Source organism: Hypanus sabinus, chromosome 9 (genome assembly GCF_030144855.1).
Source record: "Hypanus sabinus isolate sHypSab1 chromosome 9, sHypSab1.hap1, whole genome shotgun sequence".
Lineage (NCBI taxonomy): Eukaryota > Metazoa > Chordata > Chondrichthyes > Myliobatiformes > Dasyatidae > Hypanus > Hypanus sabinus.
Window position 1 is genome coordinate 87,696,061 of NC_082714.1, and position 15,292 is coordinate 87,711,352.

General features: G+C 53.9%; 1 protein-coding gene across 1 annotated transcript in view; it reads left to right on the top strand.

The window, feature by feature from the left end:
• The window catches only part of LOC132400068 (complexin-3-like), a 38,126-nt gene extending 26,547 nt beyond the window's left edge, over positions 1 to 11,579 (top strand). The window contains exons 2-4 of the mRNA XM_059981152.1: positions 6,184 to 6,407; positions 10,093 to 10,180; positions 11,388 to 11,579. Of these exons, the coding sequence (XP_059837135.1) occupies positions 6,247 to 6,407; positions 10,093 to 10,180; positions 11,388 to 11,579 (441 nt within the window). The 5' untranslated portion in view covers positions 6,184 to 6,246. The remainder of the gene's footprint in view (positions 1 to 6,183; positions 6,408 to 10,092; positions 10,181 to 11,387) is intronic.
• The last annotated feature ends 3,713 nt before the right edge of the window (positions 11,580 to 15,292 follow it).

Sequence of the window (15,292 nt, forward strand, 5' to 3'; positions counted from 1 at the left end):
CAAGAAGCAACTTGCGTGAAAGCTCTTTGAAATGGCTCGTACAAAGCAGACAGCTCGCAAATCCACTGGAGGCGAGGTCCCCCCGGAAGAAGCCCGCAAGAGCGTGTGGCTTTGCGTGAAATCCGGCGATACCAGAAGTCCACGGAGTTGCTGATCAGGAAGCTTCCCTTCCAGCATCTGGTGTGTGAAATCGCACAGGACTTCAAAACTGACCTGAGTTTCCAGAGTGCTGCCATTGGGGCTCTGCAGGAAGCCAGTGAGGCATACCTGGTTGGTCTGTTTGTACTATCCATGCCAAACGTGTTACTGTTATGCCGAAGGACATACAGCTGACCCGCCGTATCCGAGGGGAGCATGCTTAAAAATGAAAGACAAAAAGGAAAAGGTCTAGGTCTCCTGTATTTGTATGTCCCAGAAAAATACTTTGTTGAAATATTCACTAACTTTCAGTGGTGTTTTTTGTAAAATTCGTTTTTCATACCAGCAAGCAATTCAAGTCCTTTTTGTACAGGTCACACCTGCCCCACACGAGGCCCCAATGATCCAGAAATCTGAATCCCTGCCTCCTGCTCCAATCCCTCAGCCACGCATTTATCTTCCACCTCACTCTATTCCTATTCTCACTGTCGTGTGGCTCCCGAGATTACTACCTTTGAGGTCCTGCTTCTCAACTTCCTTCTTAACTCCCTGTAGTCTTTTTTCAGGACCTCTTCCCTTTTCCTACCTATGTCATTGGTACCAATATGTACCACGGCCTCTGGCTGTTCTCCCTCCCACCGCAGGATATCTTGGACGTGATCTGAAACATCCCGGACCCTGGCACCTGGGAGGCATCCGAGTTTCTTTCCTACGTCCACAGAATCGGCTGTCTAACCCCCTAACTATAGAGTCCCCTATCACTACTTCCTTCCTTTTCCCTTCCCTACCCTTCTGAGCCACAGGGCCGGACTCTGTGCCAGAGGCACGGTCACTGTGGCTTCCCCCAGGTAGGCTGTTCCCCCCCCCAGTAGTACTTATTGTCAAGGGGTACAACCACTGGGGTACTCTCTAGTATCTGACTCTTCTCCTTCCCCCTCCTGACTATGACTCACTTGTCTGTCTCCCATGGCCCTGGAGTGACCACCTGCCTATAACTCCTCCCTATCACTTCCTCGCTCTACCTGACCAGGCAATTGTCATCGAGCTGCCTAACTCCATTTCCCTAACTGGGTCCCTCAGGAGCTGCAGCTCGACACACCTGGCGCTGATGTGGGAGGCTGGGAGACTCCAGGACCCCCCACATCTGACACCGAGCACAGAAAACTGGCCTCACACACATACTTCCTACTTCACCTTGTTCCGTTGAGCCAAAGCCCAGTCACTCTGCTGCCCGCTGGATACGGCAGTCTTTTTAAACCTTTTTGGGCTCCATTGGCTGTCGTCACACGCCTGCGCAGTGTTGCCTCTTTAATCCATTTAAAGTGCTGCGGAGTAGGTACAGAGGAGATGTCAGGGGTAAGTTTTTTACTCAGAGAGTGGTGAGTGCGTGGAATGGGCTGCCGACAACGGTGGTGGAGGCGGATACGATAGGGTCTTTTAAGAGACGTTTAGACAGGTACATGGAGCTTAGTAAAATAGAGGGCTATAGGTAACCCTTGTAGTTTCGAAGGTAAGGACGTGTTCGGCACGACTTTGTGGGCCGAAGGCCCTGTACTGTGCTGTAAGTTTTCCATGAGGTTTTCCTTATTATTGAGGGGAACGGCTACAGGTGTACTCTGCACGGGCTGTGCATTCCCCCTCCTTCTCCTGACCTGTCTCCCGTAGCTCCTGTCTATCACCTCCTCCTTCTCCCATATGAGTTGAAGGTTATCGGGCTGCAGATGTGCTGATCTGGGAGACAGGACGTCTCCCACACTTCCCACAAACCACACACGGTACAAAACCGTGCAAATGGAGTATTATCACTAATAGATGAGGAATGAACAAGTAAGAACAGATAGAGAGGGAGTAACTTGGAAGACAATCTACCTCACCCTAGCCTGGTGAGCCAAAGACCGGTACACTCGAAAGAAAGGCAGCTCCGCTTGCACTGGGATTATTCTATGAATCCCTCTTGCTGATTGGTCGCTCCTCAAAGCTGAGAAAGAGCAATGCGGGCCATCTAAAGGGAGACTGAGATCAAATCCGTCTGATGTACAATGGAATTTTCAATGGAGTTGTGACAGCGGGATAGAAGCTGCGGGAAAAAAAAGATTTTGGCTTCCCGTCTCCTTTCATATTTTTATAAATTTCTTCTTTGGGACCGGTGATAGTATTGGGCTCGCTAGGCGACGCCGCGGCTTTGAGGCCCAGTCCTCGCATATACAAGCACATACAGAATATTAGTGAAATGGAATGGCGCAGAATATGAACGTTTTAGTTCAGAGCTCCCAGTCCAATTGACATCTTCAGTCGACCCCCAACTGCGCGCCGCCGCCCGCGGTGGAGCCTCTTCCCCGGCGGCTTGAGGCCCAGTCCACTGAGTGCCGCCAAAACAAAACATGAAGTCGACGGCAACAGAACGAGTTTTCCGCCGAGCGAAACCCCAGGAGGGCCATGCCGGCTCCTGTCTGGACGCCACGACGCCCCCAGGTGAAGGGCTCTCTCCAGCGGTTGCGGGCAGGCGGCTCTGTGGACGGTTGGCCTCGACCTCCCGACTAACGGAGGTCACGTCGTCTCACCTTCTCCATTGCTTGCACTGGTGACCAGAGAAAGCCGGTCGAGGCCTGACCAGTATTCAGCGGCCGAAATGTCATCCTGATACTTTCAACAGTACATCTGTCAGCGTGTTTGGTGACAAGCGGAACACGGGCGGGGGTACGTCCGTATAAAAAGCCCTCCACTGGGAACCCCCTCGCTGCCCAGTGGTAAACCCGACCGTCACGGCTTGTCCTTTCGGCAGGCGAGGGCGAGGAAGGGGCAAGAACCGCCTCGGGGCATCACCAAACGGCAGCGTGGGGATCTTTGCCGGGGGCTGATGTTGTGTGGCACCGCGGACTTTGAGCGCTTCCCTCAGCTTTAATGTTTGGAAGGGAGTGGGCAATTTTGGGCCCCAATCTAGGGAAAGAGGTGCTGCCTCTGGAGAAGGTATAGAGGACAGAGGATCCTGAGATGAACGATCCCAGGGTTAAGGTATGAGGTGTGTTTGACGTCTTTGGACCTACACTCACAGGAGTTTAGAAGAACTGGGTGGGGTGGAGCGGAATCCCATTCAAACCTATCGGAAAGGTCTAGACAAGGTTGAGTGAAGAGAATGTTTCCAGTCGTGGGAGAACCTAGGACCAGGGATCACAGCCTCATTGGGTCTCGGTCCGAAATATGATCGTTTATTGCCGTCCGCCCCGCTGAGTTTCTCCAGCATCTTGTGCGTGTGGCTCCAGATTTCCAGCGTCTGCAGATTCCTTTGCCTCTGGAACAGAGGGCAGCGAATCTGTGAGGCTCGTTGCCACACGGGTCTCTGGAGGGTGTGTTTAAGGCAGAAAATGAGGGGTGCTTGATTGGTGAGGGGAACGTGCGAGAGAACGGTGTTGGGGGGGGGGGAACACCAACCGTGATCAAATGGAGGAGCAGTCTTTATTTTAAAGATGAAGGTGAAAGGTGACTTGATAGAGTTGTGTAAGATGATAAGGTGCACTGAGAGAGTGGACGGTGAAGAAATTTTTCCCAAGGCGGAAATGGCTCATTCTAGGGTCTTAACTAAGTTAGGTCTTTATTTTTTGGAGCGCAGAAGGTTAAGGGGGGACTTGATAGAGGTATTTAAATTATGAGGGGGATAAATAGAGTTGACGTGGATAGACTTTTTCCATTGAGAGTAGGGGAGATTCAAACAAGAGGACATGAGAGTTAGGGGGCAAAAGTTTAAGGGTAACACGAGGGGGAATTTCTTTACTCAGAGAGTGGTAGCTGTGTGGAACGAGCTTCCAGTAGAAGTGGTAGAGGCAGGTTTGGTATTGTCATTTAAAGTAAAATTGGATAGGTATATGGACAGGAAAGGAGTGGAGGGTTATGGGCTGAGTGCGGGTCGGTGGGACTAGGTGAGAGTAAGCGTTCGGCACGGACTGGAAGGCCTGTTTCCGTGCTGTAATTGTTATATGGTTGTAACTTCTTCAGGGTCTCGGCCCGAAACGTCTTTTCCACAGATGCTGCCTGGCCTGCTGAGTTCCTCCAGCATTTTGTGTATGTGTGTGTGTTACAAAGGTAGTATTTTTTTAAAACAGAGAGCGGTGAAGTGTGCGGCCAGGGCTGGTGGTAAGGCCGGATATATCAGAATCAGACTTTAATCGCCAAGTACCTGCGCACATACAAGGAATTTACTTCCGGCAGATGTTGTCTCTCTGCTCATAACAATAATAATGATAAATATAAATGAAAATATAGATTATACATACAAGTAGTGCAATCCAAGTAATAGTTAGCCGACAGTTAACTGGCAGTTAACTGTTCAGCAAAGTGACCGCAGTAGGGAAAAAACTTCTCCAGTGCCTATTAGTCTTAGTCTGGAGGGATCTGAAGCGCCTACCAGACGGAAGCAGTTCAAACAGTCCGTGCACAGGATGGAAGGAGTCCTTTATGATGTTCCCCGCCCTCTTCTTCAACCTGGAAGAGTACAGGTCCACAATAGAGGGCAGGGAGGCTCCAATGATGCGCTCGGCAGTCCTCACTGTGCGCTGTAGTCTGGTTCTGTCCTGCTTGGTGGCGGCTCCAAACCACACAGTGACAGACTCAATGACTGCAGTGTAGAACTGCAGCGTAGAACTGCAGCAGCAATTCCTGAGGCAGACCATATTTCCTCAAGAGCCGCAGGAAGTACATCTGCTGCTGGGCCTTCTTCAGGATGGAGCTGATATTCTGCTCCCACTTCAGATCCTGAGAGATGGTGGTTCCCAGGAACCTGAAGTTCTCCACGGTGGACACAGGGCTGCCGAGGACTGTGAGGGGGGACATAACGGGGGGATGTCTCCTGAAATCCACTATCATCTCCTTTGTCTTGAGCGTGTTCAGCTCCAGATTGTTCCGACTGCACTAGAGTTCGGGACATCTAAGAGACTCAAAGAGAGACACGTGCATTAGAGAAAATCTGAGGGCCTTCTGAGGAGAAGGGTCATAGGCCGGCACACAGTCGTGGGCCGAAGGCCCTGTATTGTTCTATGTTCTATATAGCAGGCTAACAGGCCACGAGCACGGACGATTCCCGGGAAGAATGTATTTTAAAGATTAGCTTTATTTGTCACATGTACAATGAAATTAGGTCGTTTGAAACACGTCCGGGGATTGTGGTGGTGGGGGAGAGGGGCAGCCCGCAAGTGTCGCCACACTTCCCACGTCAATATTGTATTGCCGTAACTTACTGTCTATCCTTGAATGTGGGTCGAGACCGATGCATCTGGAGGAGAATCACGCGGTCACGGGAAGAAGGTAGAAACTCCTTAGAGACGGCGGCGGAATTGAACCCGGGTCGTTGTAAAGCGTTACGTTGCCCCCCCCCCCCCCATGGGCAGTTGGATCGGGCAGAACCCTCGGCCAGCCCGCTGCTTGGGCCTGTGACTGGCAGTCAGGCCCAGGAGCAAACTGGTGGAGAGGTTCTACAACCAATTCACTCACCCCTCCTCACAGTGGGTTCCTGCTCCCCATCATTGACCAGTGACCCCGGGGTTAGAGAGAGAGTTCCTGCTCCCCAATCACTGTCCAGTAATCCCGGGGATACGGAAGAGGGAATCAGCCGGTGTTTCCACTCCTCATCACTGCCCGGTGACACAAGTTAGAAAGAGGGTGCATTAGCCAGAGCTCCTGCTCCCCATAATTGCCCTGTGACCCCTGGGTTAGAGAGACAGAGAGGGGGAACTAGCCAGGGTTCCTGCTCCCCATCTCTGCCCTGTGACCCCTGGGTTAGAGATCAGGAGTATAGACAGAACTTGTGGAATCTCGTAAAGGGGTCAGCGGTCTCCTCATACCCCGCATCTACACGGAACACGGACTTCCCCCGTGGAGGGCGGCTAGCGGGGCATTGGGGGTCTGGGGTCCTGGATCTTTTTAAAGAATCTAACGCTGGGCACTGCTTCTTGCAACGCTCTCCGCCCCAGGTCTCCGGGAAGTCCAGCGTAGAATGGATGGAGGTCTCCAATTGAGGTCGCTAGTAACCACGCTGAATTGTCTGCTTGTTACCAGGAGCGGGGACCGGTCGTTGACTCCATCCTCGCCTCGCCCACTCTCCCCACCCCATCTGGAGGAATGGGCTCGGTAGCCAAACTAGCGTCCGGAGGACCGGTGGCCTGGCTCGGCTGCTGCGTGGCCCCCCAGCCGGACGGGCGGAAGCAGACGCGAGGCGAGCGGAAGCCGAGGCTGAACCGGGAAGAGTACCGGATGCACTTGGAGGAGCTGGAGAAGGAGAAGTGGGTGTCCCGGTCGGGTTCGCCTCTGTTCACGGCCGGCTGTTCAGTGGGCGGGGCTTGCCATCGGTCGCCGAGAAACCGGACCTTCGGCCCATTTGGTCTATGCCGTCCAAGATTCCCATCTAGGCCAGTCCCACTTGGCCAGCATCAAAGTTTCGAATCTAAACCTTCCCTGTCCATTGATCTGTCCAAGTACTTTTTAAATGTTAATGTTACCTCGCGGGTTCCCCTCTCGCCCTAAACTTGTGCCCTCTAGTTCTTGATTCCCCAATCCCGGGGAAAAGTGTGCAGATTCCCCCAGTCACCCCTCAGGTTTCTCTGCCCCAGTGGATAAAATCCCAACCCTCTCCTTAACTCAGTAACTCGAGCCCCGGCAACATCCTCGTAAATCTCCTCTGCACGCTGTCCAGCTTAACGGCATCAGCAGGGTGACCAAAATTGCACACAATTTTTCAAATGCGGCCTCGCCAACCACAACGTGACGCCCCGCGTGATGCTGCAGCTCTATAAAACCCCGGTCGGACCACACTCGGAGCACCGTACTCAGTTCTTACTTACTTAGGGGTCAAAGGCTGCCGTCAGCAGCTCGCCAGCGTCCTCTGTCCGGGGGCCGATAGCAGGCTGATTGCCCGCTTATCTTCAGCTCTCACCGCTCGACCTCTGCGTTTTCTAGGCAGGGGTCGCCCCCCTCCCTCTCCCAGAGATGAAGCATTTGGAGCTTCTGTTGGCTTCTCTGTAGCTCTGGGCTTTTACGGGACGGGGTTGCACGCCCCAAATCCGACCCTCCTTCTTTCCCAGCCGGGCCTTTCACCGTCGCCTCATTATAGGAAGAGTGCGAGAGGGTGCAGAGGAGATTTAGCAGGATGCTGCCTGGATTAGAGAGGGTGCAGAGGAGATTTAGCAGGATGCTGCCTGGATTAGAGAGGGTGCAGAGGAGATTTAGCAGGATGCTGCCTGGATTAGAGAGCGTGCAGAGGAGATTTAGCAGGATGCTGTCTGGATTAGAGAGGGTGCAGAGGAGATTTAGCAGGATGCTGCCTGGATTAGAGAGGGTGCAGAGGAGATTTAGCAGGATGCTGCCTGGATTAGAGAGGGTGCAGAGGAGATTTAGCAGGATGCTGCCTGGATTAGAGAGGGTGCAGAGGAGATTTAGCAGGATGCTGCCTGGATTAGAGAGGGTGCAGAGGAGATTTAGCAGGATGCTGCCTGGATTAGAGAGCGTGCAGAGGAGATTTAGCAGGATGCTGCCTGGATTGGAGAGGTTACAGAGGAGATTTAGCAGGATGCTGCCTGGATTGGAGAGGTTACAGAGGAGATTTACCAGGATGCTGCCTGGATTGGAGAGGTTACAGAGGAGATTTAGCAGGATGCTGCCTGGATTAGAGAGCGTGCAGAGGAGATTTAGCAGGATGCTGCCTGGATTGGAGAGGTTACAGAGGAGATTTAGCAGGATGCTGCCTGGATTGGAGAGGTTACAGAGGAGATTTACCAGGATGCTGCCTGGATTGGAGAGGTTACAGAGGAGATTTACCAGGATGCTGCCTGGATTAGAGAGGGTGCAGAGGAGGTTTACCAGGATGCTGCCTGGATTAGAGAGCATGGCTTAAGCGGAAACTTTGAGCGAGCTCTTCGGAGCGAAGGGGGATGAGAGGTGCCTTGGTAGAGATTGCAAGATGAAGAGTCATAGAGCGGACAGTCAGAGACGTTTTCCCAGGCCCAGGGGCGTAAATTTAAGTAGTTTTGAGAGAAGTATGAGGGCATGTCAGAGGTAGTTTTTTTTTACAAATGGAGTTTTGGGTGAATGGAACAGACTGACAGGGTCTGTGGAAGCGACCGATACATTAGGGACGTTTATCACATTGATGAATGAAATTGGAGGTTGACGTGGGAGGGAAGGGTTAGATGGGTTGAAGAGTCGGCCGTGGGCCGAGGAGCCTGCACTGTTCAGTGTCACCGCTTCCATGCTCATCCCCCCGGCCGATAAAGGCCCCCTCACCCCCCTGTTTACCTCTGACGCTAGCTCGACCTGCAAACAGAAGCTTCAGGATTCAACATTCAAAAATGTTTGATGTCATTTCCAGCAGAAATGAGGGTAAAGGAGAAGGAAGTAATTGTTACTCTGGATCCGATGCAACACCACGGACACAATAAGATAAAGAACGCAATAATAAAAACACAATAAATATAAATACGTAAGGTAGCTGATATACATACATTGATTTCAGGTCCATAAAGTGACACTAGGCAGAGCGGTGTCTGTACAGAAGGTGACTGACAGGAAATAATAAAGTAGTGATGGTGGGGGTATGAGAAGGGGATGGGTTAGAGGGAGGAGGTGTTAATCAGCTTTACTGCTTGGGGAAAGTGACTGTTTACGAGCCTGGTGCTACATAACCTTCTCCCTGACGCAAGTGGAGCAAACAGCCCACGACCAGCGTGGGTGGGATCCTTACTGGACCTTTTCCAGCACCTTTATATACATATGGCAGGAAGGCTAGTACCGGCGATGCGTTGGTGAATTTTAATTACCCACTATCGAGCTTTTGTTGGTGGGAGCATTGTTACAAGAATCGGTAGCGGTTGGTCACTTTGATAAGACCGCATTTGGAGTACTGCGCTGTTGCAGAAAGGCTCTGGGGAGGGTCTAGAAGAGGTTCACAAGGATGTTGCCTGGATTAGAGAGCATGGGCTATGAGGAGAGATCGGGCTCGACGGGCCGAATGGCATTCTGCTGCTCCAGGTTTCCCTGGAGCTTCAGTGGCTGAGAGGAGATCTAATTGAAGCGTGTAACATTATCAGATAGTGTCGACAGTCAGAATCTTTCTCGTAGGGTGGAAATGTCCAATACAGGAGGCGGTGTACTTACGGTGAGAGGGGGAAAGTTTAAAGGGGATCCGAGGGTAGAATTCTCACACAAAGAGTTGGTGGCTGGAATGAGGTGGTGGGGCAGGAACAGTGACAACATTTAACAGGCTTCTAGACAAGGCACAGAAAAGTGAGATTAGTATAGATACGCATAGTGGTTAGCACAGTCGCAGAGGGCCGAAGGGTCATCTCTGCTTTATTCCCCACCCCCCCACCTTGCCGCCACCTTCCCTCTGCCTTTCCTGAAGCCTATTACTCTGTATCTGGTGTCCGTCTCTGGCCGTTTCCCTCCCCACCTATCACAGTCTGGGCTGAGGTGACATAGCGGGTAGAGCCGCTGCCTCACAGTCCCCGAGACGCCGGTTCGATCCCAGCCTCCGGCGCTGTGAGAGTGCGCAGCTTGTACAACCTCCTCGTGACCGTGTGGGTTTCCCCTCCGGTGTTCTGGTTTACCCCCCCCCCCCCCACACACACCCGCTGTAAATATCCCCCAGTCTGTGGGTAAGGGAGTAGAGTCCGGGGGCGTTTTGATGGGAACGGGTGGGGGGGGGGGAATTGGTGGTCACGGACAGTGGGCGGGGTCGTGTTGTCTATCCCTCTCTCCCTTCTCCATCTGTCCTTTCTCTTGCTGTCCGGCTGTCTGTCACCGGCTCTCTCCCCTCTGCCGCTCTCCTCCTCCCTTTTTCCCTGACACTGCGCCCCTGTCTGGTCCTCACCAACCCCCCCCCCCCCGGCGGTGCGTGGCTGTTACCCCAACCCCATCCTGACCATCGTGGGTGACGATGGCGTTTTTTCCTGACGATGTCGGTGCCGCTTGCAGGAGGAAACGGCATGAAGACTTCGCGCAGAGAAAGGCGGAGAGAGCGGCGTTGAGAATTCGCCTGCGGGAGAGATATCAGCTACAGCAGGTATTGATCTTGCCAAACCCACCCGGTCATTCGGCCCGCAGTTGGCCCACTAGGTCAGCGTTGCTGCTCCCTCTCCCACTCTCCGGCACCCCATTCCCAGAAACTCTCCGGGACCCCATTTCCACGATCACACAAACTCTCAAGACTGGCCTGCTGAGTTCCTCCAGCATTTTGAGTGTGTGCTCGGATTCCCAGCAGATTTTCTCTCGATTCCCCATTCCCAAATTCCCATAGTTGCCCCAGAACCTCGGTTCTGCATTCCCACGGACGATCCGAACTTTTTCCCAAATTCCTGTAGCGTCTTCAGAACCCCATTCCTACATTGTTATAGTGCCTCTAGGACCACATACCCATATTCTCGCGGTCTCTCCGTCACCATTCCCAAATTCCAATAGATTCTCCGGAACTTCATTATCACGTTCCAAGACTCTCCGCGATCCTATTCATACATTCCCAGAGGCTCTCTGGGACCCAATTCCCGTAGTTTCTCTGGGACCCCATTCCCACATCCCTGTAGTCTCTCCGGGATCCCATTCCTTGTAGTTTTCTCTGGGACCCCATTCCCAAGTTCTCGTAGTTTTTCCAGAATCCTATTCCCACAGTCTCTCCGGGACCTCATTCCCACATTCTCGAGGAGTCACTGGGACTCCGATCACACCGCCAGTTCAGTGGACTTGGTATGGGGGAGGTGTCCGGGTGTCGGACGAAACAGCCAGCGATCCGGAGGGCGCCGGATTAACGGTGGTGGTGATGGGCGGGAATGGGAAACGATTGAGGAATGCGTTGTTACTGTGGGAGCTCTGCCCTATGTGAGGGGGTACGGGGGGGGGCAAACCCTCAGCTCTGCCCCTCCCACAGGACAGAGCTCCTTCACGACCACTCCCTCGGCGCTCCCTCCCAAAACGTTGCCTCCTCACTATCCTCCATTTTCTTCAACTGCCTCCTCCCCTATAATAAAGCTCTCTGGTCTCCACACTTCTCCCCCCCCCCCGCACCAACCTCACCACCCAGCCTCCCACTATGACCTCCCTGCGACGAGTGGGGATGGATGAAGGATGGTTGGAGGGTTGGGTGGGGAATGTGGGTGGTCGGCGGGGTGGATAGGGGATTTGCTAGGGACAGTTGAGGGAGTGGGTGGGTGAGTTCCCGGTGGGGAGAGGGACCCCTTCCTATCCGTTCCTCTCCTGACCCTTTGTCCTACCTCCAGGACGAGCGGGACGGCCGGCAGCTGCGGGAAGCGACCCGCACGGTGGAGCTGCCGGCGGAACTGGTGGCCATCGCCCGGACGGAGCCCGGCTCCTCCTTCCTCACCGACGTCCCGGGACTGAGCCAGATCAACAGCGTGGCCCGGGACACTGTTCAACGCCTGCGTCAACACGCTGCCTGTCCCCTGATGTGACCGTATCAGAGAATCGGGGCAGGGGCTTCAATATCACCCTCCCTCCCCCCGCCCTTACTTTCCCCACTCTCCCCGGACACCCAACACCCGGCTCGGGAGGGAACCCGTCGCGTTCACGTTTGGCCCCAACTCCGCCTTTTCAACACGGTTCCAGGTCTCCTCGTTACGAGGAGGATTGGGCGCGTTTCAGAGATTTACCAGGATGCTGCTTGGATCAGCGAGCGTGACTTGTGAGGATATTTTTGTCTTCGGGGCGAAGGAGAGTGAGCGGTGTCTTGATAGAGGTGTACAACATAAGGGATATGCAGTCCCCTTTCCCCCCCCCCCCCCCGCCCCCCAGGTTGAAGTGGCTAATCTGAGGGCACACCACTGTAAGGTAAACACAAAGTACACTGCAGATGCTGTGGTCAAATCAAGAGGTACAAGCAAGCTGGATGAATAAAACGAATGTCAGGGGTGAGTGGTGGGTGCGTGGAACTCGCTGGCAGGGGCGATGGTAGAACAGCCACATCGGGGACGTTTCAGAGACTATGAACACGGATGGAAGAAAAATGGAGGGGAGGTTAGATTGTTTTTGGAGTAGGTTAAAGGGTCGGTACAACGTCGTGAGCCGAAGGGCCCTTCTCGTTATACTGGTCTACGCGACGATCCATTCATCACCAATAGTTTTCCTGGAAACTTCCCCCCCCCCATTATTTCCCATCATCTAAACCCCCCTGCCCAACAACCACTTACACCGGACTCCCATCTCCGTCCCGGATTCCCATCAGCACCCCCTCGGGTTTTACCCTGGTGGGGAGGGGTGGTGGTGTTGGCAATTAAAATCAGCCGATTAACCCGCCAGCCACGTCCCGGTGTGAGAGGGGACGGCGGCGCGGGGAGTGAGTGGGGCGGGGGGGAGGAGGAATCCGCGATTTCATGGGGAAACAAGCACAAGCTGACCGTGCTGGGCGGACCGGGATCGACCCGGGGTCTCTCGGGTTCTCAGGCAGTGGTTCTACCCGCTACACCAACGGGCCACCAGTGGCGGAAATGGCGTCGGGGCGACAGAAGAGAATGGGGTGACGTTAATGCCCACCCACAGTTGAAATATTTGAAAGGAGGGATGAAGAGCGTCGTGCAGGACAGTACAGTACAGGAGCAGGCCCTTCGGCCCATCCCGTCTTTGCCGAGCACGGTGCTAAATGAGACGAAGTACCTGCGGCCTGCACATGATCCACGTCCCTCCATTCTCCGCACCGCCGTGTGTCTAACAACATCCTTACCGCCTCCACCCCCGGCAGCCCGTTCAGGCAACCTGTGTAAGAACGTTTGCCTCACACGTCCCCTTTAAGCTTTCTCCTTCTCACCTTAAGCTGATGCCCTCTAGTATTAGACGCTTCTAACCTGCGGGGAAGACCCCGAATGCCGACGCTTTCCCTGCCTCGGATCACCTCTGGGCCGAACGGTAGCGCAGCGGTTAGTGAGGCTGCGAGCCGCGAGCCGGGTTCCGGTGTCCCCTCACCCTCCAATCCGCGCAGCAGCCTGCTGGACCGCTTCTCCACATATCACATCTGTAGCGAGGCATCCAGAACCGCAGACGATCCTGCAAGTGTGGTTGAATTTAACATTTGTAGCGAGGTACTTGAAGGCTGGTCCGACGAAAGGCTGGCGTAGTAGGCAAAGGTTAGCTGAGCGGTGGGGGTGGGTGACCAGTCTGAAAGCTGCCTAGGCATTTCCAAACTCTCCAGGGGTGGCTGCAATGGAACCAGACTTGGACCCCCGTGCGTGGGGAGGACTGAAATTCACCTCCCCTGGGGGCATCGCCATGCCCTTCAGAGTCCCAGCTTCCTCCACTCCCTCAACACACTTCCTCGCACCCAGCCACCAACCCCGAAACACGAAGGAGGTCAGAGCGCCTCTACGGAGAGGAATACACAGCCGCGGTTTAGGGACTAAACCCTCTGGAATGAAACGGGGATGGCGATACAAGGGTTGAAACGCTCACAGTTTATTCCCCTCCATAGCTGCTACCTGATCTACCGAGTTTACGCAGCATTTTATGTGTGTTAGGCTGGATTTCCAGCATCTGAAGACTCACTTGTGTTTAACGCAACAGGGGTACCTGCTTCATTTTCTTTCAAAAATAAAACCTGTTCCTCCTCAACTGGTATCTGAAAACTGTTCCTTTGATTCTCCCAGCTGTAACCAGCCCCAGAAATATGTGATGGGCCAGTGTAGAGGGAGTTTCACTCTGTGTCTGACCCCAGGAGTGTGATGGGACAGTGTAGAGGGAGTTTCACTCTGTGTCTGACCCCGGGAGTGTGTGATGGGACAGTGTGGAGGGAGCTTCACTCTGTGTCTGACCCCAGGAGTGTGTGATGGGACAGTGTGGAGGGAGCTTCACTCTGTGTCTGACCCCGGGAGTGTGTGACGGGACGGTGTAGAGGGAGCTGCACTCTGTGTCTGACCCCGGGAGTGTGTGATGGGACAGTGTAGAGAGAGCTTCACTCTGTGTCTGACCCCGGGAGTGTGTGATGGGACAGTGTGGAGGGAGCTTCACTCTGTGTCTGACCCCGGGAGTGTGTGACGGGACGGTGTAGAGGGAGCTGCACTCTGTGTCTGACCCCGGGAGTGTGTGATGGGACAGTGTAGAGAGAGCTTCACTCTGTGTCTGACCCCGGGAGTGTGTGATGGGACAGTGGAGGGAGTTTCACTCTGTGCCTGACCCCGGGAGTGTGTGATGGGACCGTGTGGAGGGAGTTTCATTCTGTGTCTGACCCCGGGAGTGTGTGATGGGACGGTGTAGAGGGAGTTTCACTCTGTGTCTGACCCCGGGAGTGTGTGATGGGACGGTGTAGAGGGAGTTTCACTCTGTGACTGACCCCGGGAGTGTGTGATGGGACAGTGTGGAGGGAGTTTCACTGTGTGTCTGACCCCGGGAGTGTGTGATGGGACGGTGTAGAGGGAGTTTCACTCTGTGTCTGACCCCGGGAGTGTGTGATGGGACGGTGTAGAGGGAGTTTCACTCTGTGTCTGACCCCGGGAGTGTGTGATGGGACGGTGTAGAGGGAGTTTCACTCTGTGACTGACCCCGGGAGTGTGTGATGGGACGGTGTGGAGGGAGTTTCACTCTGTGCCTGACCCCTTTTTTTTATATATTACAAAATCCTTTATTACAAATTTCGGTGCTATACAATATATACAAAACAGTGGCAAACACAATTACTGCACTACAAATAGACAATAGACATGACACCAGAATGTTGCCATCCCTATCCACGATGGCATTTACACCCCGCGGAGCCCAACGGTCTCGAAACTCCTCCAAGGCCGCTGTGGACTGCGCGTGTTCTTTTTCAATAGTTACCCGGGCCCGAACATACCCCCTAAACATTGCCAGGCAGTCTGCCCGGGGAGATCCTCCCGCCACCCGTTTCCAAGACCCTCGGATGGCAGATTTCGCCAGCCCCAGGAGCAAGTTGACTAGGACATCCTCATCCCTCCATGCCCTCTTCCTTACTGGATGACCATATATAAACAGGGCGGGACTAAAATGCAGCCAGAAGGCGAGAAGCAGCCCACGCAAATACGCAAAAAGAGGCTGCAGCCTCACACACTCCATGTACATGTGGTACACGGTTTCCTCCAGCCCGCAGAAGTGGCATGTGGGTGGGAGATCCATGTACAAACTGAAAAACTTATTGCAGGGCACTGCTCTATGCAGTACCCTC